Here is a 21,220-nt window from a genome sequence, read left to right as displayed (position 1 = left end):
GGTAATTTCAAGTCTAATCCCCATGCACCTATATTCCCGGATCCCATGCAGTAGGGAGGGGGGGGGCATTGCCGGGGCAATATAGAAACAGGTTTTGCATGGCACTTTTAATTCTATTGAGGCCATTAAAGTTATAGTTAAAAGATTAGAGGCAGTGCAAAGATCTATAATTATATACAAAATTTGCTAACTGGCGTAGAAGATGTAGTTTTTGCTGGCCTCAGACAGCACTCAGAGCACTAACTGTGTCCACTATACAATGTACATTAAGTAGGGCTTTCCCCCATCAATGAAGGCTTAGAGAAACAGGTTTTGTAGAATAATTCCTGGCATTAGTTCGTTGCAGGTCACGAACTGCCAACTATACCAACTACCATACGTACATACCAACTACCAACTGCCAACTATACCAACTGCCAACTCCCAACTAGGAGTAGCACTCAGGGCCACCGTAGTACGATCTAGATCTCTGCAGTAGTTGGATATAATTATACTCCTCTTCATACACTCCTGGTACCAGCAAAAATTAATTATTATACTGGGTACTCTGACACCCTTTACCTAGAAAAGGACAAAGAAATGCAGTACGTACATGAACTAGATCTAGTGCTTCATAGAGCTAGAGCTAGCTAGAGATCTACATTGCCTTATAGATCGCAATCGATCTAGCTAATTAGTCTGGACGCTGCAGAGACAAATAGAGAATCTAAATCCATTGCCTGAGAGTGTGCCGCCGGTCAATCTGAAGTTATAAAACTTGATCAGGCTGATGTAAAAAAATTGCTATCTGCACAATGAGAATCATACTCGAACTCTTGGTTCTATTATTTACAACCTTGGTAGTAAACACTTCAACAAGTTCGGAAGACATAGTCCAACCAACTGATCTGTTCTCTGGGTTCTTTCCCTGTCTACCAAACACTAGCAACATCAGCACCCAAGAAGATGCACAGAGCTGTGACCTGTTTGTGTATGCAGCAGTGCAGCTAGCTCTGGAGAAAGTAAATGGAGAACTCGACATTAGGCTATCTCCTATAGTTCTACCATCTGACTCAAGGAATTCAAATGGAGTGGTTGAGGTAAGTTCTGGGCAGCATACCAAATTCCCCATTTCCTACTTTTAGATTTAGATCTTTATAGATCTAGCTAAATAAACCGAAATGCATTATCCTAGACTAGGGGGCAAGGCTATAGCCCAAACTCGTGCTATATTGCTCAGAACTAAGAAGTGCATGTAGACTATAATTATATCTATAATTATATCTATAGTTGCATATAATGATAATTATCTTTTTACTTTTTTTAGTTTTTGTTCAACCTGTACAAGACAGTCAGCAACCTAGGAAAGCGATTTTCTAGAGGGCTTGCACTGATGAGAGCTGCTATAGGAACAGACAATAACTACATCATTGGTAGACAGGCATTGGCCATCTTTGACAACATCGGTATACCCATAGTAAGTTTAGTGTGCAAATAACAGTCTACCTTTTTCTGGTGAATTTTAGATCTCCCCCCCCCCCCCCTAGTTGGGTGGAGTCCAACCAACTGCGTGGGGTTGGGCACCGCACCACTCCAATGTCAGGTGTTGTTTCACTGGTACTTAGATTTAGGGTGTGGCTAAGCGCATTAATCCAAAGTGGGCGGTAACCGCAAAGCTCAGTTAGAATGCTCTGCAGGAGTCACTTTTTTGCATGCCACTATAGCTCTACTGACCTGGCATGTTCCTGGATCAAGCTGGCTTGTCTACTATTGTTGCATTTTTGATTTGACTAAGAGAATTACTAGTTACTGACTCGTTCATTAATGAGCCACGCCTTCAGCACTTGAACTCCGCAATCTGATTGGGCTGCAAATTTCTGCAGTGGACTGACATTGGAGTGGTGCCCAACCCCACAGTTGGTTGGACTCCGCCCAACTATCCCCCCCTTTCAAAGCTTGCCTTTATTTCCCCCTATTTAATAATCCTGTATGACACCCTGGTGTGTATACTGTCACAATATTTGTTTAAGTTATGTACATGCCGTTGCAGTCAAGTACAACAATTCTTTGCTCAGTAGATCAAATTATGGTAGATAGAATTCATCAGGAGCAGATTACAGAAGGGGGGTGTCTAATTCTACATGGATGTGCATGTAGGAATCACATCTCGTGTGTTTTCCTAAATGCCGCATTGCCTTATTAGAAAAGTGTTTAAGTACATATGTACTATGTACATAAATAATTTTTATTACAGACCGCGGTCAGCCTGTGAATATCATTATGAACGCAGGAGAGCTAGGTTGAGCCAGAAAGAGCTGAAACGAATAGCTAGGTATTTTATGAATGTACTTAGTGTGTGGAAGTTTACTCAGAACCATCACATTGAAAGTATTAATTTCTAAGTTTTCAATTATAGTCATCAATACCGGTAAGTTATAATTATGTTTACGATCATGTAATAATTATTGTTTGTGCTAAAATTATGTAGCTATGTTGGTTTACTCCCAAATTTCTTATTTCAATAATAGGATGTTCATTCATGCACCCCGTGCGGTTGGGCTCAACCACTGTCTCATTAACAGTTAAAGCAGTCCATGAAAGTGTCTAGTTCGCTCAAACAACTCACTTTTGTGTCCACACACACACATACACATACCGACACACACTGACACACACACACCAATCACTTGATACCCCTGCTGCGCGTATTTAATGCTATAATTATGTATTAGTTAGACACACTGTTTAAGTTTCTACGTTAGAAGCCCAAAGGGCCAGTTGTAGAATCCCAAACATAGTGAGGAAGCCCTGAGGGCTTTTAAATCATGTGGAAACTTCCTAAACAGTGTCTAATCACTAGCCTTTAGGTTGTGATCGTTGTCAGCTTTGAATATAGCCTCCTTCACAAGGCCTAAACAATTAGGCCTGCTACTGACTGCTTACGCATGCGCAAACTTATTGGACAATATTCCCGTAATGTTTCCCATTAAACTGAATTTTTACCCGATTTATATCCTGAATAACATATACAGACAAAGAATACTCTTCATAAAGTCAGACACAGAGCTATATAGCTAACTAGCTAGAGACAGAGCTGTATTGGTTACAGCAGCAATTTCTTTCTGATAGAGTCGACTTTCACCAAGGTTAGTGTCAGATGGGCGTGGCCTATCATATAGGCTATTGTCAGCCTTCCCCTCCGTTCAGAGGATTGTTATCCACACAGTTGCAGGCTGTGAGTCCTTTGTTAACATAGTAGGCTAAGGGTAGCTATTAGAATGCTATCACACAGGCTACAATCACACTTCTATCCACTTTCTTCAATCCACTTCCGTTCGTTGTGATGTCATTGTTTTACTGAGTAAAATACAATGGTATCCGAATTACCCACTTTCTGGGTAATAGGTGGCGCATGCACAAACAGTCGATACCAGGCCCTCTCTTAGCGGCCTGGAATCGAGGCTACTTTGAATAATGCTACGTACGTACTAAGTTACGTTAACATAATTGACGTTAACACAATTGAGGTTATCAATCATGTTGTTCTGGACAATTAACTGTAGTAACTATACAGTTGTCCAGAACTTCTACAGTTGTCCAGAACAACATGAAAGTGTGAAAAACGTTTACGTAGTACGTAGCATAATGAAAATTATTCAAAGATGGATGGAGACTCAAGGATATAGATCTTAGATAACACTAACTCGATCTAGCCAGGATTTATGGGGGCGGACATAATCTACACATATACTACCGTATTATAGAAAGGTATGACACGGTCACATGACCATCCAAAAGGATCATTAACTTAATTGTGCATCAAAACTATGTACTGTGATACCCAAGAGAGTAAGAGTATTGAACTGCTGTAGTAATCGTGGAACCCATTTGCCTTGACACGTGACAGTGATGTCGCATGCACTATTCAATTAATAAGTGCTGTTAAGTAAACTGTGGTCTGTGGTTTGTAGCACTGAACTGTGCAATCCAATGTGTGGTTTCTGGGAAGGTTGCTAACATAACAGCAGGAGCAGGAAATTGCTGTTTGCATAGACCTTGCAAAATACCACTGCATTACCACAAAACCACCATACAATGTTGCTATGCAAACAAGTAGTATTGGGTACATTCACATTCATAAAAAGTGAGCAATGGTGCATGACTTCAAGAAATAGACTACATGGAGAGTCATAGAACCGGGAGGATTTGAAGTAGAGAATGGTCTACCAACGCGCGCTACCAACGCCTTATGCTGAGACTTGTGCTGTACGAAAAATTGTTACGCTAAAGAGCCTACTAACTTGCTCACTGCGGTATACCAGTTTTGACCATCAAGTCCGAACATATTTCTTTACTAGATTAGCACCAAACAATATTTTGTGATCTGTTAGTGTTTAACGAAGTACCAACAGTTTCTTCAGCCTGAAACTTCAAACCTCACCATAATTATGTGAGTTTCCATACCACCAAGAGTAGATAAAAGCATCTACTCTTGATATAATTTATACCACCTTATATAGCAGGTATTTTTCGAGGGTCTACTCAAAAAGTACCCGTTATACAAGTTCTAGAAACCATCATTGCTCAGGACTGCATATTTGCATAGCAACATTGTAGGGTGATTTTGTGGTTTTGTGGTAATGCAGTTAGTATTTTGCAAGGTCTATGCAAACAGCTGTACTAAGCAGTTCAACACTCTTACTCTTATAACACTCTTACTCTTATCTACTCTTGTGATACCTTATTACCCGAGGCGCGTGGGCGGCCACGGGTATAGTAGTCTGTTGGTTTGTTTGTTTGTCTGTTTGTCACGAGTATATCTACTCACCTGGATGCCATAGCGCTGCGTTTGCAGCATAGGTAGCCTTCACAGAACAATATCTTGATTTAAATAGTGGCAGATTTTGATGTTAAAGCCTCTTTGTCGAGCAAAAGTTAAGAAGCTTAAATAAGCTTGTGACTAGGTCTGCTTACCTGGATGTTCTAGCACTGCGTTTACAGCATGAGTAGCCTTGAGTAGCCTCCACACAACAGGTTAGTACTTTTGATAGTGGCAGCTTTGGGTGTTAAAGCTCCTTGTCTAATAAAAGCGAGCAAAATGTAGCTTGAACAGAACTTGCACATGCGTTACTTATAACTGAAGTGATCCTGTACCAAGAACGATGGAACAGGGTCACTAAAGTAGAAAGCTGTATATACCAGGAACAATGGAACAGGGTCACTAAATTAGAAGCTTGAATTATAGCTCCTGCTGCTGACTGGGATCCTACTCCATGCAGAACCTGGAGCCATACTTCTCTGAGACTCCAGGCTTCTTTACTGTGATCCTAATCCACAGTGCATATATCTATAGTACCACTACCTGTTCTCAAATGTTTCAGCATGCCTCCAGTCTGGTTTAGTTTTATTGCTCCTGAGTTGCTGTGCAAGTCATACATGATAACAACATCACTATATGCACTGCATTATATTTCTGGTTTCTTTTTAATCATGTCACCAGCCGAGGGTTTGCACTTTAGTGCTCTAGTTGTAAACGGGTACTAATTTTAGCGAATTTGTAATTAACGCTAAATTAAGTACGCACTAATAATAAAACGCAATATGAATCTCATTAAAAAATTATTACTTTTGTATAATGTAATGTACTTTTGAGAGTATGCTAAGCAAGCTAGCCCTTTTTTCATCTGTATCTGACTCTAAACTTTACATCTTTTGACTGTGGTAATGAATTTGCTACAAATCCGCCAAAATTAGTACCTTAAAAACAGAGAAGAATCTGAAAACGGTAAAATTACTACCTGTCTATAATAGTAACATTAAGGTAGTCGATTTAGTTTGGCGTGTATCTTTCAAGACATATACACTCGAAGGAAATCAAGCTGGTTGATTGTTGGGCTTCAATCAATTTTAACCACCACTTAGATTTTGGTGTCATTCTGTTTGGAGTGTTTAATAAGTATTCTGTGTCTGCATTCAGGATATAGGATCACTGACAACATGTGCATGAGCCTTAACTCTTACAACTAAGCTAATCTCTACTTGTAAAACTCTAGCTACTAGCCAGCAACTGTGACAAATTTACTGAGTTTTATACTCTCTTTATTAAAAGCAAGCAGCTGAATGTCGTCATTGGCATTTTTAACGACTTGTTTATCTTTCTTGCCTTCAATCAATGAATAGCAACCACGTGAGCTTAACCGCGTGTCGTACCTCCTCTGCTACTGAAAAATTTAGCGGCTATTTTATTTGGCGAATGAGCCATTTGAACCGACTTGGTGATTATTTTTAATTGGACGTCTCAGGCATGGCTACTACAGCAATGGCGTTGCATCCACCAGAAAACTTTAATTTGACGATCTTTGGTAACTTTTACAAATTGTTCTGATTTTCTATACATGCAGGTTTCCTATGGATTATATGACGATCGTGTTGATGGCTTCCCTAGTTTCTATCGGACCATCCCCTCCATTATCTTCCTCAACCAAGCTCGTGTGAAGCTGCTTGCTCACTTTAAATGGTATCGTATTGGAATACTGGGCTCACAGCAAAGTGATTACAGCTATGTAAGTGCTTAGAGGCTTGTGTAGTGATCACTATAACATCTACTGCATGCTGGATAGATGCAAAGTTTATTCTACTAGCATTGCTTGACATAATTATGCACTTAGTCTGTTAACTGTATCACGTGAAATTATAATAATATTATTATAAAAAAACACACACAACACAGGAAATGGAAAAGTTTAGAGAGTTTTTCAACTTATACGTAGAGAGAGAAATCCAAGCAGAGCTCTCATATGAAGGACTGACAAGTGACCTCTCCTCTTCTCTACTTGATCTGCAAAGATTTGACATACGGATAATTATGGGGTTTTTTGGGCCCGAGGAGAGTAGACTAGTCTTGTGTGAGGTGGGTAAACTGTTGTAGTCAGTTGCTCTGTACTACAGGGAAGACTCGCATGTGCATACGTATACGAGCATTAGTTTACACACACGCACAAATACAGGCTTCGTTTCTAAACCTGACAACTTCGGACCATGTTTGGATACTGCCATCATACTACAACCCTGACTGGTGGAAAGGAGGTGACCAACATACCGGGAACTGCACAGATGAAGACATGATGGACATTCTAAACTCTGTGATATTCATAGATCCCGTCAAGTACCCACCAATGGTGAGAAAAGCAAACTACATGTACATGTACAGTGACTGTAATTATGTACGTGTGTGTGTTTCAGGGTACTACGCTGTCGGAGTTCTACCCAGCACTGTTGAACAAGACAAGAGAATTGTTCTCAGAAATTGATCCAGAGGTACGTAGATGGTATTCTTATTCTTTCTGCAGAGTAGTACACTTAAAGGAACATGTTTTTTCTAGAGGCTAGTTAATGTCTAGCGACTGTACACATGCAGGTGCCTCTGGAGCAGCTCCTCCAACACTCTCGTGCTGTGAGTGCCTACGACTCCACCCTCCTCCTGGCTCACAGTATATCTGACGGAGAGATCAATATCAGAAAATTGAAGAGTCTAATTGTAAATAATAATTTTGTATTATTTAGTAACTTCTAAATGTCCACCTCAGGTTTGTGAACTTTGTCGATTGTATCCAAAGTGCGTTAATACAGAGGACGAGTTCAGGTTCTGTCAATATGTATTGCCAATGTGTCAACACTCAGCTGATAGTCTTGAGCTAGACGAGACAATTGGCCAATCCGATCTGATAAATGGATACGGGCAGGTGCTGATCTCACAGTTTATAAGTGAGTCCATAATTTGTTATAAATTATGTATACTGCCTTAGCTTCCACTTTTAAAGTAAACGTATTTGCTGCAAGCCTTTGGACATAATTAGTATGGTCGTCAAGCACTGGGTACTTTAACACCATGCCAATTTAACAGCCCCAACGCCCTCAAATTATTTGTTAAGTTGTGTCCATTATTTTTTTTGCATCATAAAACTTGTGTGCACTTGCAATGATTTGCTCAGAAAATCCTCTACTCAAAAACACAGTACTGTTATACTCACTTCTACAGATGGCACTCACTGTCCTATGGTCCTCTTCTGGCCTATCAACTCAAGCATACCAGAAGATTTGATGTCTAACTTTGTCTTCATCAACAGCCTCGCAAACCAGACCTGTGCCAGTGAGCTGGGGCTGGACCCTCAAATAATGTTTCCAGATACTGCAGCCTGTCCGAAAAGTTTTACGTGGAAAGGTATAGCAATCGACTGCTTTTCACTTTATGTTTAAAATGCAACTTATCTGTCATGTAGGAAGTTCTGCTCCGATTAGCAATGTTTTGTTGTTCAACGAGGTACCCGAATGGGCTCTAGCTCTAGTGGGTGTGATCACAGTGCTGAGTGAGGTGCTGATAGTCTGCCTCATTGTATTCAGTGTTTTTTGGAGGGAAAACCAGTGAGTTTTTTGTGCGCCTGCGTATGCACATACCTTTTTGTGATTAGTCCTGCCTGATTGTATCAATTGCATGTTCGTGTATACAATTGAGCCTCCAAGCTTTAAGGTACTCTCTATACTTAGCTGTCCGTTGTTGAGAGTTACAAAACACCAGAACTAAAAGGGGCGTGAGTCTATTTATCTATTATTAAGAAAAAAGAACCTGATAGGAGTTTTACCGTATAGCGGGTAATTTTCGTGGGGAGAAAAAATTCTTTCAACTCGAAAACGCCAATTTTCGTGAGTAAAAAATTTCGTTTCACTTCATTGCATGCGTCCGGTAAGCCACGCCTACGTGTTCGTGGGGAAATTTTCGTGGATGTCAGCTTGCTCACGAAAAGGACGAATATTTTACTCCATGAAAATTATGTACTTACGGTATTTACTATTATGATAGTATTATAATTATGTAGAATACATAGATGTCATTCACATTGTGTATAAGTAGAAATTATTTTGCTGACATTGTCGTAAGTATGTGATATGCTGTTTTGTTTGCACTCAGTGTCACGACATAAACATTTTGTTGATCTATGTAGTCGTGTGAAGGCAACCAGTCCACGAGTCAACATCCTGATTTTGATTGGAGCTGCACTCACACTGCCGTATCCCCTCTTCCAAGGAATCCTGATATCTGGCACACGATACAAATTAGATACTGGAAATGTATTTGCTAACACGGTCTGTCAGGTACGTACGTATTGTTTACGCTGGTGTTGTGTTGGTTGTAGGTAGCCTTGTCCCCAGACCGACTTTCGCTTTCATCAGAGATGGATAGGTTTAAATATTTAACTTAATTGTCAACTATTCAATAGGTTATCGCTTGAGCACAGCACACTATATTTAATTTACTTTTGTAGTGTTATTCATTTTCAACTCTTTACGCTATGTACGTACATACAGTTCACCTCACATAACAACTGATATGATTGGCTCAACAGGTGAATCTTTGGCTTCCTTCCGTTGGCTATTCTTTATTTTTGAGTGGACTTGTGATGAAAGCGTTTCGTCTATATAGAATTTACCAGAACAAATCACTTAGAGTAAAGGTAAGCATTGCATGAATCATATCTATATACATACGTTCAGTTGGAAGCATTTAAATGCTTATTATTAATTTCACATGCACAGCTGTATATGCTCGATGATCGCTACTTAATCCTGGGAGCGTTTGTTCTGATTGTCCCAGTACTACTCATTCTGATCATTTGGAATAGCATCTCTGCTTTTCTGTTTAAGAAAAATTATATCGAAAATGGAGTGAGTCAAATTAAAGCGAATTGATCATGAGGATTTTGTGATACGATGTTTACTTTTTCTACATGCAGAATATCCAGTATATACAAGTAACAGATTGCTTCTCAAACAATTTAACTGTCGCTGGTATCCTCTATGTAACCATTAGACTGTATAGTGGAATTCTTTTCATCACCGCAATTGGATTGACTTTATTTGTCCCAAGAAAAGCCCCTAAATCGATCAGATTTGATGTTGCTATGACCAGAGCTGCACTCGCAATCGGATTTGTACTAGAATTACCTGCTTTGTGTGCTGAGGTTGTGCTAGTAGGCAAACCACTCTTGCTAGGGACGGTCTGGTGGTTTAGTGTTTTAGATTTACTAGTTGGTACCACACTTGTTGTGTGTGCACTATTCATGTATCAGGTGAGTTCATTTGGCATATTATTATTGTAGTGCAGCATGTCAGTGAAATTAACACCTGAACACCTGATGGTACTAGTGTGTTGTGGTCCCTATATAGCTATAATTACCCCAAAGTCTCCTTATACATGCATGTCAGTGTTGCAACCTATATACCGTATAGCGGGTAATTTTCGGGGGACAAAATATTCGTGGTTCAGCAATATTGAGACATTTCGTGGATAATATTTTCGTGGTTGGAGCTTGGATTGAAGGTAAAGGTAGGCAAGGTCGCTTCATTCGTGGGTAAAATATTCGTGGTCAGACCTCCAACCACGAAAACCACGAATATTTTGCCCCACGAAAATTACCAGCTATACGGTAATTATGTTAACAGGCCACCTCGATCATTACTGCATGCCATTGTTAATTAATCTGCCCAAAGGTGACTGCTATAGACAGCTAAAAGTTTCACTGTTTATCTGAAGGTCTTTTGGGAATTGCAGCATGTAGCTACGTGTATAATCACATGTTTTCACCGACAATTCACATGTGAATACTGACTTACTCAGCAAACTTGCATGGCATGTGCTATTCTATGCTGTGCTATTCTATGCTGTGATATTTGTGTAAATACACACAAATATTCTGTCCAATGCAGGCTGTTCTGGTTGCTCTAGATTACATTAAAAAACATGGAGACATATGTGTTGTTAGGAAACGTCGTTCGGAGACACAAGAAAGTGACACTTACTACAAAAGCTTGTTAGAACAGATAACAGAGCTTTCTGATTCATTATATGAGGTACGTTGAACTGCATGATGCTCGATGCTTTTATAAACAGTGACTTACAGTGACTGATTAATTTTGACGGAAATGGCACACCCTGAAGTTTGGCAGTGCATCCACTTAGCTAGTTCAAATGCAGTTGCGTGCCTGCAAGTTATACAAGTATGCCAGGAAAACGTTTTTTTGCTGTCTGATTAATTAGAACATAGTATCTGTATAGTACTACAGTGAAACTTTCATTAATGACAACCTCCGAAGAGCAACCACACGCTATAAAACGGCCAAGAGCTCAGTTCCGGATTGAAACTACAATGTCTTCAATGTAAAGCAACCTCTTAAGAATGTTCACCTCTCTACTCCGTATAACGAGCAGCTTGAAAATAACCTCCCAGAACGGACAGCCACATGCACCAAGAATTTGCAGGAAATTATTGCTGAGATAGCATTATTTTGCACAATCGGTGAAAACCTTGCTTGTAGCTCGTTCCTATATATAGCCTTTTCAATGAGCTAAGGAAGAAGCTCTAAGATTCATTTGCAGCAAAAGTTGACTCACATACAGCATACATATAGCTGCATGGCAATCGAAACCTCTCAAGGAAGACCAATCATATATAATTATAATATAGAAATGAATATGCATGATTCATGATTATAACGTACCAGGGGCGTAGGGAGGGGGAGGGCTTTGGGGGCTGGAGCCCCCCCTTTCTCTGCAAAAACTACACTAAGAGCCCCACCTTCTCTGATGAGTCTTCAGCCTGGGAATTATAGATTAGTGGCAGACAAACAGCATGTCCAAGAGCTAGCTATACTATACTAGTAACTTTGATTCTTTAGTGCAACTAAGCTAGCTAGCTTTAGCAGTATTATTAATTGAAGCAAGGTGTGGCTATTTCTTGCACATGCGCAATGAGTCATTAATTAGGGGGTGTGGCTCCTGGTCACCGGAATTTTCGGCGCTCCGCGCCAAGTAGTTTCTGGCGCGAACAGCTCAGCCCCCCCTTCCTCAAATTCCTGCCTACGCCCCTGCGTACTCAGAATCCTTGATTACCTGTATGGATTCTCTATTTTTGTGCAGAAAGAGGCAGCTATCAGACACTTAAAGGCTCAGAAACAAGTGCTGAATGGTACTGGCTATATAGAGAAGTAAAGTTGTGACATGAGCACCTTTTAAATCTACAGCTAGCTCAATCAATGTGTTTTTGTTAACCCTGTAGGCATATATAATCGGCGTGAGGTTCCTTTTCCTATTTATTTTTTGTGTGCATTATTTTTACAAGAAAACGTAGTGTGAATATTTTCTGTGTAAGAGCTAGATGTACTTGTCCTTATGCTTGAAAGTTCCATGTGGGTTGAAGCATAATTCCTTAGAATGCTCAATATTACTTTTTATGCCTCGAGGCGTAGCCGCACAAGGGATACGTGACTGTGTGTGTGTGTGTCTGTCTGTGTGTGTATTCCAGCTATAACTGCTCAACGGTTGCAATGCGACGAAAACTAACAGCTTCTATAGGCTTCTAGCCAAGTTCTCTTGGATTTTGATTCGTGGATTAGCAAACTAAAGCTTCTTTCTCGAGTTATGGCTAGTTTGACTCACATTGAAGGCGTTGCAGTCTCTTCAGAATCTTTCGTAGCATCATCTGTCCGCACAAACTTTCTATTCAACATATGAGTTAGCCTTGCACTAAAGCGCTAGCTTTTTGTTAGCTACAATACTCAGAAAATATCTGTTAAAACAGCTAGCTAGCTAGCAGTAGCCATTTGTGAAATTGATCTCTTTGGACACACCCTTTAATTATTCCTGTGGATGTAATGCGCATGCGCGCTCATTCCCCCATGTGTGAGAAAATAATATCCAAGATCCAGATCCAGATCCTCCTGGCAGAATCATCTTTGTCTTGAGGGCCTGGTAAGCCACAAAGCACTACCATATAACAATATAGATAACAATATGCATGTACACAGGTCTTTTCTTCTTAGATACACTAAACTACAGATCCTGGAAGAATCAATTTTCTTCTTTCTTGAGGTCCTGGTAAGCCACATAATACAATAAATAACAACAATAGATGCATGTAAATAAGTCTTTTCTTCTCAGTGACTTTATATAGATAAGCTAACTTTATATAAAATTCATTATAGAAACTAATATAACACTCTAATACTTTTGAGCGAAAGCAAAAACATGGCGAGAGGCATTAGCACAGCGCCAGCTTGAACACTAGTTTAGGAGGGTGGGGCTAAGATAGCATTTTATGCACACTCTTATACAACTCGGCACTTTATCACAGAGCCAATGTATTGTCGATGTATTGTACATGCATGTAGACTACTAATATAGATTCTATCCATGCATAGCACTAATTATATGGAAACAGCCAGCATATATATATATACCAGCTAAAGATGGGAACCAATTTGTCAGTACCAGAGGTTGATCAGAGTGGTAAGGTGGCCATAGTAACTGGAGGGAACACTGGGATTGGCTATGAATTGGTAAAAGGTCTTGCTGAGATGGGGGCCACAACCATCATGGCATCTAGGTCGGAGGAGAGAGCCATGGCCGTGAGTGAATATATGGAGATGCATTAATACTATACAGCTGTTACAGTATATATAGGTTAGGCCACTGTTAGTTGCATACTTGTTTCAGATCAACCTCCCTCCTCGGTTTTGCTCACCTCAATTAAGTCATTATTGCTGATATTGGTCATTATTGCTGATATTGGCCATTACTTGAGGTCAAATTCCTTTTGTTTGCTAACATTGCATTATTTTACCATGTGCCATGTGCAAGTTGCATTGTGCACCAAAAAACCAGTGCGTAAAAAAATTGTTTTCTATTTTTATGTTCAGACTCCGTCCTTTTGTGTATTTTAGTCACTTAAAAGAACAGGATATGACGTCATCAAATAATGGGATAATGGGTAATGAAGACCTCCCTCCCTCATCGGGTTGAGCTAGTATTCTCATCTGAAACAAGTATGCAACTAACAGTGGCCTTATGTCAAATCATGTCTGCATGATAAATACACGCGGAAATAATTATAGCTAATGTCTTGCTTTTTCTAATTACAGCACCACTCTGATCATATTTTAGCACCAATAATATTAATTTATTTTTCGTTTTGTGTGTGCTATATAACGAAAGTGATGTGGTAGCTGTAAATCTAAACACTAGTACTGTAAAATGTATAATTAGACATCACAGTACCTGAGATGCAATCCTGCATGCATGTTGCAGGCCATTGCCAAGATAAAAGAGAGTTCGGACAAAGACTTGAAGATAGAGTTCATGCATTTGGATCTAGCCTCCTTCCAGGCAACCAAAGATTTCGTGAGAGCATTCAAAGAAAAGAACTTGCCACTTCACATTCTCATCAATAATGCTGCTGTTGCTGCGGTTCCATTCAGTACGTCCAATTTTAAATAACCAATCATTGTAATTTTACCTTTACAGGCAGAACTGATGACGGTATGGAGATGCAGTACCAGGTAATGTACAGAAAAGTCGATTTAATGGATAGAATCAAAGCTGTTTCTGCATGCATGTATAACTTTTAATGACTGTTTACTATCCGCCACTTAGGGCGGTGCATTTCACTCGGAATTCTTCACACACTCCTCTGCATAATTACTGTATAGCGTGTATATTTCGAAGGTATAAATATTTGCGGTTTTCGCTGCATGATTAAGCATGTATACCACGAACATTCATACCCACGAATTTAATATCGCATGCACGCATGCATGCTGCTATTCCGCGAAAATTAAATCCGTGAAAATCTTTCTAACGGTCATTCCGCGAAAGTTTACACCCTCGAAATAATACCTGCTATACGGTATGGCTATTGTTTCTGTCCTATACAGGTCAACCACTTGAGTCCCTTCCTGTTGACTCTGGAGTTGCTACCTACTGTGATAGAGACGGCCTCTTCTTCTGGTGATGGACGAATACTGTTTGTATCATCTGTAGCTCACGTACGTGGCTGGGCAGGAACAGTCAACTTTGACACCATCAACTCAGAACAAGACTATGGCAGGTTTAATGCTTATGGTCGCTCCAAACTGTACAACGTGAGTTTGCTAAGCTTCAACCATTAAATTAAATACACAGTTAATAATTGTATAATACGTGTGAATTTGTGGGTTTCTGTATACAGGTGATGACAACCTTTGCTCTCCAACGAAGGCTTCAGGATGTTAACATTACTGTATCAGCACAGCACCCTGGATTGGTAAGCTGCATGTGTTAACTATAATTATAATATACTTGACTGAAGTAATGTTGTCTTGCGTATAGGTTAAAACTGAGCTGTCAAGAGGTACTAGTGATAAGGTTGTCATGACTGCTCTTTTTAAACCAATGGAGATGAGTAAGCCTTTCAATGATGTAGTGTATTAGTTTCGTATCTTCCTTGCAGTTTTTGCTCGAACTCCTGTAAAAGGAGCTTCCACCACTTTGAACTGTGCTATCAATCCTGCTCTCAACTCACAGACAGCTCACTACTATTCCAGTTGTCGAGAGACACAATGTAGCCCAGACGCAAGGTAGGAAGACTTGAATGCCAGCCATTATAATTATTACTGACAGTAACAGTATTTTCAGTAGTAACTATAGGAGCTCTCTATCAATGTGAATAAGTGGCATGGCAATAATTATATTACATTGCATGGTCAATCGTATACATGCATGCAGTTGTTGACAGTAGTGCAAACCTCTCCAAACTAAGATTTTCCATCTGTATAACTATATAGTTCGGTGATGGCGAACCCTTCTGTGCTTAATACTTTAATATGTTTGCATTCTCGCCACTTCAGGAATGTGGAGTATCAGGAAGAATTGTGGAGGAGAAGTGTGGAAGGTTTGAGAGACCACCTTTCTCCTGAGATACTGGATATGTATGGCTCCACTCTACCCATTGAGCAACCGACCACAGTGGCTACTGAGCAACCAACCACTGTGGCTACCACTGTTGAGCAAATAACTACTGACCCTAAAGCAACGGCAAATGCCGAATAACTTGTTGTATTATAATTTATCGTAAATAACTATTGACCTCTCGTTCTGCATAATTGTTGTGTCTTTGAGTGGGCGTTAGGCAGCCAAGTGTTAAGACTTTTTTTATATCAACAGCCTTTATGGCCAACAAGTGGGTAAAGTAAGTACAAACGAGTAGAAGAGTTAGGTATGCCCATCCAGCACAGGTGATAGAGTGGGAGACCTGTGTATGAGCATGGTAGCGTTACCTCGCCAAAGAGCTATACTGACTCTCCCAAAGAGGTGTTTAGTGGTGACTATGTCTCGGTCGGCGCCTGAACGTATAGACAAATTGATTGGCCGATATCCCGGATGGTTGAGACGAAGTCCTCTGCTAAGCCTCCAAGGGTTTCGGCCACTAGAGCGATGCAAGTCAAACCCACAGAAGAGCGGCAGCTGGGGAGATTGGAAGCCAGCTTACGTTGGACACCCACTTGAAGAGTGTGGCCCTGGGTCCTTGCGGCTTCAAACAATGTAAGAGACTGGAGGAGAAAAATAACGTGAACGTCAAGAGCGGCCGTTGATCCAATTAGGAAGGAGGACGTCTGCAGGGCGAGAAGCGGAGTCTGGGTGGAGTTTCTTTTGAAGGGCGACTGAGCAGCGTTAAAAACAACGTCACGGATGGCGTTGTGGCGGCTGATACGGTTGCTGTTGCCCCCACATCCCACCTGGTGATCACCAAGGGAGTCAGTAACACCATGACACTCGGGGCAGGTGAACTGGTCATTGTGCAGCGGGACCCCTAGCCAGTAGCACAGGCATGAGCGGAACTCTCGATCTTGGAGGTGAAGTCCAAGTGAGGGAGAGGGGATTACAGTCGTGAGCATGAGGGAGCCCAGTGGAGAGGGCCAGTGCTCGTGACCTAGTGGTGGGGGCTGAGGCTAACAGACTCTTCAGCATGGATTCATCGATGGCATGCAGCATGCAGAGCTAGAGGGCTCCCTGTCTGAGGGGAGCGATAATACTGTGGTGCGCATGCGCGTATGCACATGGTCACGCACCTCGGCAGGACGGGCCCTGCCCAGCCGGCCATGTGCGTGAAATTTAATGTTGAAGACAAAAGACAATTTGGACATGTCGACAACATTGGCAAGGATACCACCCCTTCCCTTGAAATGCTCGGCAACTGATCGTTTGGAAACTTCTTCAAGGTGGGTGTGGTGTGCATGGGGAGCAAAGAGTTATTAACTAGAGCACTAAAGTGGAAACCCTCGGCTGGTGACATGATTATAAAAGAAACAAGAAGAATGCAGTGCATGTAGTGATGTATGACTGAGCTGTCTATAGCACAGCAAGTCAGGAGCAATAAAGACTGGAGGCATGCTGAGAACAGAGTTTTAGTGGTATATACATGAGCAAGAGTACTCTTATCTACGCTTGACATGGAGGCATGCACAGTAGGCTAGGTCCTAGTCTAGGATCACAGCAAAGAAGCCTGGAAGTATGGCTCCTGGAGTAGGATCCCATAGTCAGCTAGCTAGCAGCAACAAACCAGTCACAAGTCTAGCTTTCTATTGTAGTGACCTTTTCCATTTTTCCTGGTACGGGATCACTTCAGCTGTATATACGTAGGGTACTTCGAATAAAGGCCGCGTGTAGTTACCAATGTGCAAGTTCAAGCTTCATAGTTGTTGCTCGCGACAACGAAGCTCTAACATCGAAATCTCCCATTGTTAAACTAAAAACTTATTGTGTGAAGACTATTCATGCTGTAAACGCAGTTCTATGACATCCATGTAAGCAGACTCACACATTACAAACCAGGCGACTACTATACTTGATTGTAAATGAGCCTTGCCGTTGCCAAAGACACATGTAGCATTTTTAAGTAGCCATAATTTTAATTAAGGTGGTCTATTCTCAATGATTTATGAAATACCTCTCATTGGCTGTCGTGCAACTTTACTACCATATGTACATCCACAAATGTCGTCATTTCAGGCCTAATGATTATCACTCTTCACAAATATGTGACTAACAAAATGATCACTATTCTGCAAATATGAAGGCTTTGAGATGATCATAGATGGCAACGGTAATTCGTTAGGTATAGATACATACACTTCATAATGTTGATTGCGTTATGCAGAGCTGCATGAGCGTGGCCGGAGTAAATAAAAAATCTTCAGTCCGCTTTTATTTTGCTGTTTCAGTGTACTATAATTATATGTAAATAGAACGGAAACTTTACATTGACCGCTATTGCAAATGTACATGTACAATAACATGTACGTAGCCTAGGTGTTATGTACTATTGTAATTGGCATCAAAAACGGTGTCTTCAAATCTCTGTCTCAAAGAGGACAATACAAAGCTTATTTCCCCACGGCCAGCAGGTATAGTAGTCGTCTGGTCTGCTTATCTGTTTGTAATTTCTGAGCCTGCTCACCTGAATGCCACAGCGATACATTTACACATGGATAGCCTTCATGCATAAAGTTATTAGGTGGCAGATTTTGATGTTAAAGCTTCGTTGTCGAATAAAAGCTAAGAAGCTTGAACCTGCACGTTGGCCATAGAGTTAGCTAGATATACGTGGCTTTAATTCGAGGCTATTACAGCCGCGTGGATTATTTGTTTTCGTGGGAAGAGGCTCTAGGCTTCTTTGCTGGCTACTGTGAGCTCCCACTGCGCCTGGTGTCCTACTTTTAACAGGAGGGTTAGCACTTAAGTTGTCAAGTTTCTGCATTAATTGTCTTAGCACATAGCGTGTGCAATCTGAGTACTTGCACTCGCAGTATTTAATTTCAATGCATGCGCTAGTAGATAGATGAAGCTGCAGGCTGTACAGTAACGACATGCACAGTACGTAGTAACAACATTGGCTACACTTCGGTTTTGAATGCAAAGATTAAGGTTCCTATGATGCATTCTACCTGACCCGAGGTCACTACATAATTATTCACCGTACATGCATGCACATGTATTGTCCAGATGAGAAAAATGGGGACTGGCAAAAAAACTTGGGATGGAGGACCTATACTTACGCACGCTTAGAACTCGTCTGGAAGGTTGGCAACCTGTGTTATATTATGTATCACACTCACTGAACCTCATAGGGCATTTCCATCCTGGCGATGGAGGCAGTTATGACATACCATTCACTGATCAGCTGCCTCCCCAACCTCCCTATTCGGTCTGCCAGAAGCAGATGAGCTGTGGACCTCACAAAAGCATGGACCTCACAAAAGCAGAAGTTCTACCAAAAAAATGAATCTGATGCCCTCATTACTGCAGCCCAGACAAAGAGACGGGTCCAACTTGGCCTGGAGCACAGCGCTCTGGTGACACTGAGGTCCAAGAGTGGTACTCCAGAGGCTTTCATGGAAGCTCTGAAAGGGAAGGGAGTGAAAAGCAAGGCCCTGCCTCTCCCCCTGCTTGGAGCAACACATCATTAATACCAGGTGAGCTATGTTAATTAACGAGCACATTGGATGGTGTGTGCTGAACATGTGAGCTCAGACTAGTGGGTGAGCATTACATGCCATGAAGTAGCTGGTTAGTTTTGTATTGATCTGTTAAGACCAATTATTGTTGACAACAACTATTCAGTTGAATAGAGGAAGAGATTAAAGCTAAACAAAATTTGCAACCAAGTAATACTAGCTGCTATTAACACCAGATGACTATAGAATCGTTCATCTCTCCATTTAATGGTCTTGCATGTGGCTTGTTAAATCTTATTCGTACTATTTTAATGTTTGTTTAAATTTGCTTGCTCCAGATAAATAATTATTGACAGGTAAGCAAATTTACGCTATATATATATATATATATATATATAATTATAGTGCGTGAATAGGGGTTCTCTTTACATAAGTCTGTGTATATAAAAGCAGCTGCTAAGTCAGTATCACGCTCAGTTGTGTTTAAAAAAAGTTTTGTGCAAAACAGAATGATGTATCCAGCCTCATTACTAAAACTCTGCTTTTCCTGCTAGTTGTGCTGTGAGCTAGTGCTTGCATTAGTGGCTGCAGCTCAGAATGTGTGGCAAGCTGGAGCTGATGCTGGAATCCCCCTTGAGCAACCTATTCATCATATGGACTGTTTCCGGCTACTAATTATCCAGGAGCTCAGATTGTGCAGCCTCTACAAGAGTCATACCAAGCTTTTCTGCTAGAAGATGGCTTACAGCAAGCAGTTGGTGGGCTTGGTATTGCTCAGAAGTCACTGTATCAGAGAAACCTTCCTTTAGCAATGGTGGCAGGTCTGCGTATCGATCGAAGTGAGCTGTAAGCTGTTTGATGAAGTATGCTTTTGAAGGTTCCTTTGCAAGGAATCCCTAGACTTCTTTACTGCAGTTGGATTTAATTTGTCTAAGACATGTGATTTTGTTTTATGTCCCAGGTCCCTCTCATTCAAAGTGGGAGTTAGTGATGAACAAAAAGTAACTGTGACTACTAGCTTCTGTGTGTGTGTATCTTTTTATTGATATCCCTATGTGTATGCATGGGTTTGCTCTATTTACTATCATTATATAAACAATTTGGCATGTTGTAAAATGAGAATGGAACGTAATGTGGAACGACAGATATGAAGAGCATGTGCATTAAAAACATACTATCTTTGCGGTTGACACAGTTACACTTATATTGCCGTTGTAAGTTCCGTTAGTGTACAATCAACCCTTGCCTAGCATTGGGTGCATGGTGGAGCCAGTAAAATGCCACAATGCGAAACTATCAGTTGTTGCCAGGATTCTCGGGGTCATCAGAGGTGACTGCCTCGTTTAGTTTCTTAACTGGCAGTTTGTCAACATTACTGGGGACATTCCTTTCAAGTTTAGGGAGGAACACTGGTGCACCGTTAACAGGTGGTAGCTTAGCCCCAACCTACTCGCCCCCCCGTATATCTTATCAAGTATGTATGTTAGGCTAAGGCTGGATACCATGTACACCTCGTCAATTATCACCTTACATTCTCACCTTACATTTAGTTGTTGCCTGAGGTACTTGGGTAGTTCCCAGTACAATGCAAGTTCTGCTGTCATGCTCTATCAGAAACCGAAAGAAGGTACACCGTTTACATTATTGGGTATAAGTGCCTGGATGAGGAACCGCCCCCCCCCCCCCACACCACTACAAACATTTGTGTTTCGCACATTTACAGGCCCCGTTTTTGTGGTCTTGTTCGTGCAATAAAATAATGGCTACTGATTTGTCATAAATTCAGCACTGGTCGTCGTTTAGCGTGGACAGTCTCTTGTCCAGCGTTGTGGCGTCTATGTCTAGGTCAAGCTCCAGATGGCGATCCAAGTGTGATTTAGCCATACCCTTGAGAGTTGGATGTCGTCGTTTTTGTCCTCCT

General features: G+C 41.0%; 2 protein-coding genes and 1 long non-coding RNA gene across 6 annotated transcripts; all 3 read left to right on the top strand.

Annotated features, from left to right (window-relative positions):
- The first annotated feature begins 541 nt into the window (after positions 1–541).
- On the top strand, positions 542–12,169 carry LOC135345760 (uncharacterized). Its single transcript, XM_064543199.1, has 16 exons — positions 542–1,079; positions 1,307–1,456; positions 6,381–6,542; positions 6,710–6,889; positions 6,987–7,157; positions 7,222–7,296; positions 7,397–7,516; positions 7,566–7,743; positions 8,018–8,200; positions 8,259–8,400; positions 8,979–9,129; positions 9,381–9,488; positions 9,571–9,699; positions 9,768–10,103; positions 10,741–10,884; positions 11,951–12,169. Exons 1-16 carry the CDS (start codon positions 795–797, stop codon positions 12,020–12,022), a joined length of 2,586 nt encoding a protein of 861 aa, XP_064399269.1. The 5' UTR covers positions 542–794; the 3' UTR covers positions 12,023–12,169.
- Positions 12,170–12,359: 190 nt separating this feature from the next.
- On the top strand, positions 12,360–16,011 carry LOC135345766 (retinol dehydrogenase 12-like). Of its 3 annotated transcripts, none has more exons than XM_064543208.1 (10): positions 12,360–12,781; positions 12,838–12,907; positions 13,273–13,437; positions 14,117–14,285; positions 14,333–14,367; positions 14,743–14,949; positions 15,036–15,110; positions 15,176–15,248; positions 15,297–15,423; positions 15,694–16,011. In XM_064543208.1, the coding sequence occupies exons 3-10, from the start codon at positions 13,279–13,281 to the stop codon at positions 15,893–15,895; spliced, it is 1,047 nt and encodes a 348-aa protein (XP_064399278.1). In that variant the 5' UTR covers positions 12,360–12,781; positions 12,838–12,907; positions 13,273–13,278; the 3' UTR covers positions 15,896–16,011. The 3 variants fall into 3 exon arrangements, with proteins under 3 accessions (XP_064399278.1, XP_064399277.1, XP_064399276.1); XM_064543207.1 differs by having other exon boundaries at positions 13,231–13,437; XM_064543206.1 differs by having other exon boundaries at positions 12,360–12,907.
- A 917-nt stretch (positions 16,012–16,928) lies between these two features.
- Positions 16,929–20,403, top strand: LOC135345772 (uncharacterized). 2 transcript variants are annotated; one of them, XR_010397890.1, is made up of 4 exons: positions 16,929–17,064; positions 18,848–18,924; positions 18,973–19,317; positions 19,854–20,403. It is a non-coding gene; the product is annotated as an uncharacterized LOC135345772 (long non-coding RNA). The 2 variants fall into 2 exon arrangements; XR_010397889.1 differs by having other exon boundaries at positions 18,973–20,403.
- The last annotated feature ends 817 nt before the right edge of the window (positions 20,404–21,220 follow it).

This window comes from Halichondria panicea, chromosome 12 (genome assembly GCF_963675165.1).
Source record: "Halichondria panicea chromosome 12, odHalPani1.1, whole genome shotgun sequence".
NCBI classification, from domain to species: domain Eukaryota; kingdom Metazoa; phylum Porifera; class Demospongiae; order Suberitida; family Halichondriidae; genus Halichondria; species Halichondria panicea.
The sequence above is the reverse complement of the archived record's forward strand: the minus strand, read 5'-3'. Positions and strand labels throughout refer to the sequence as shown.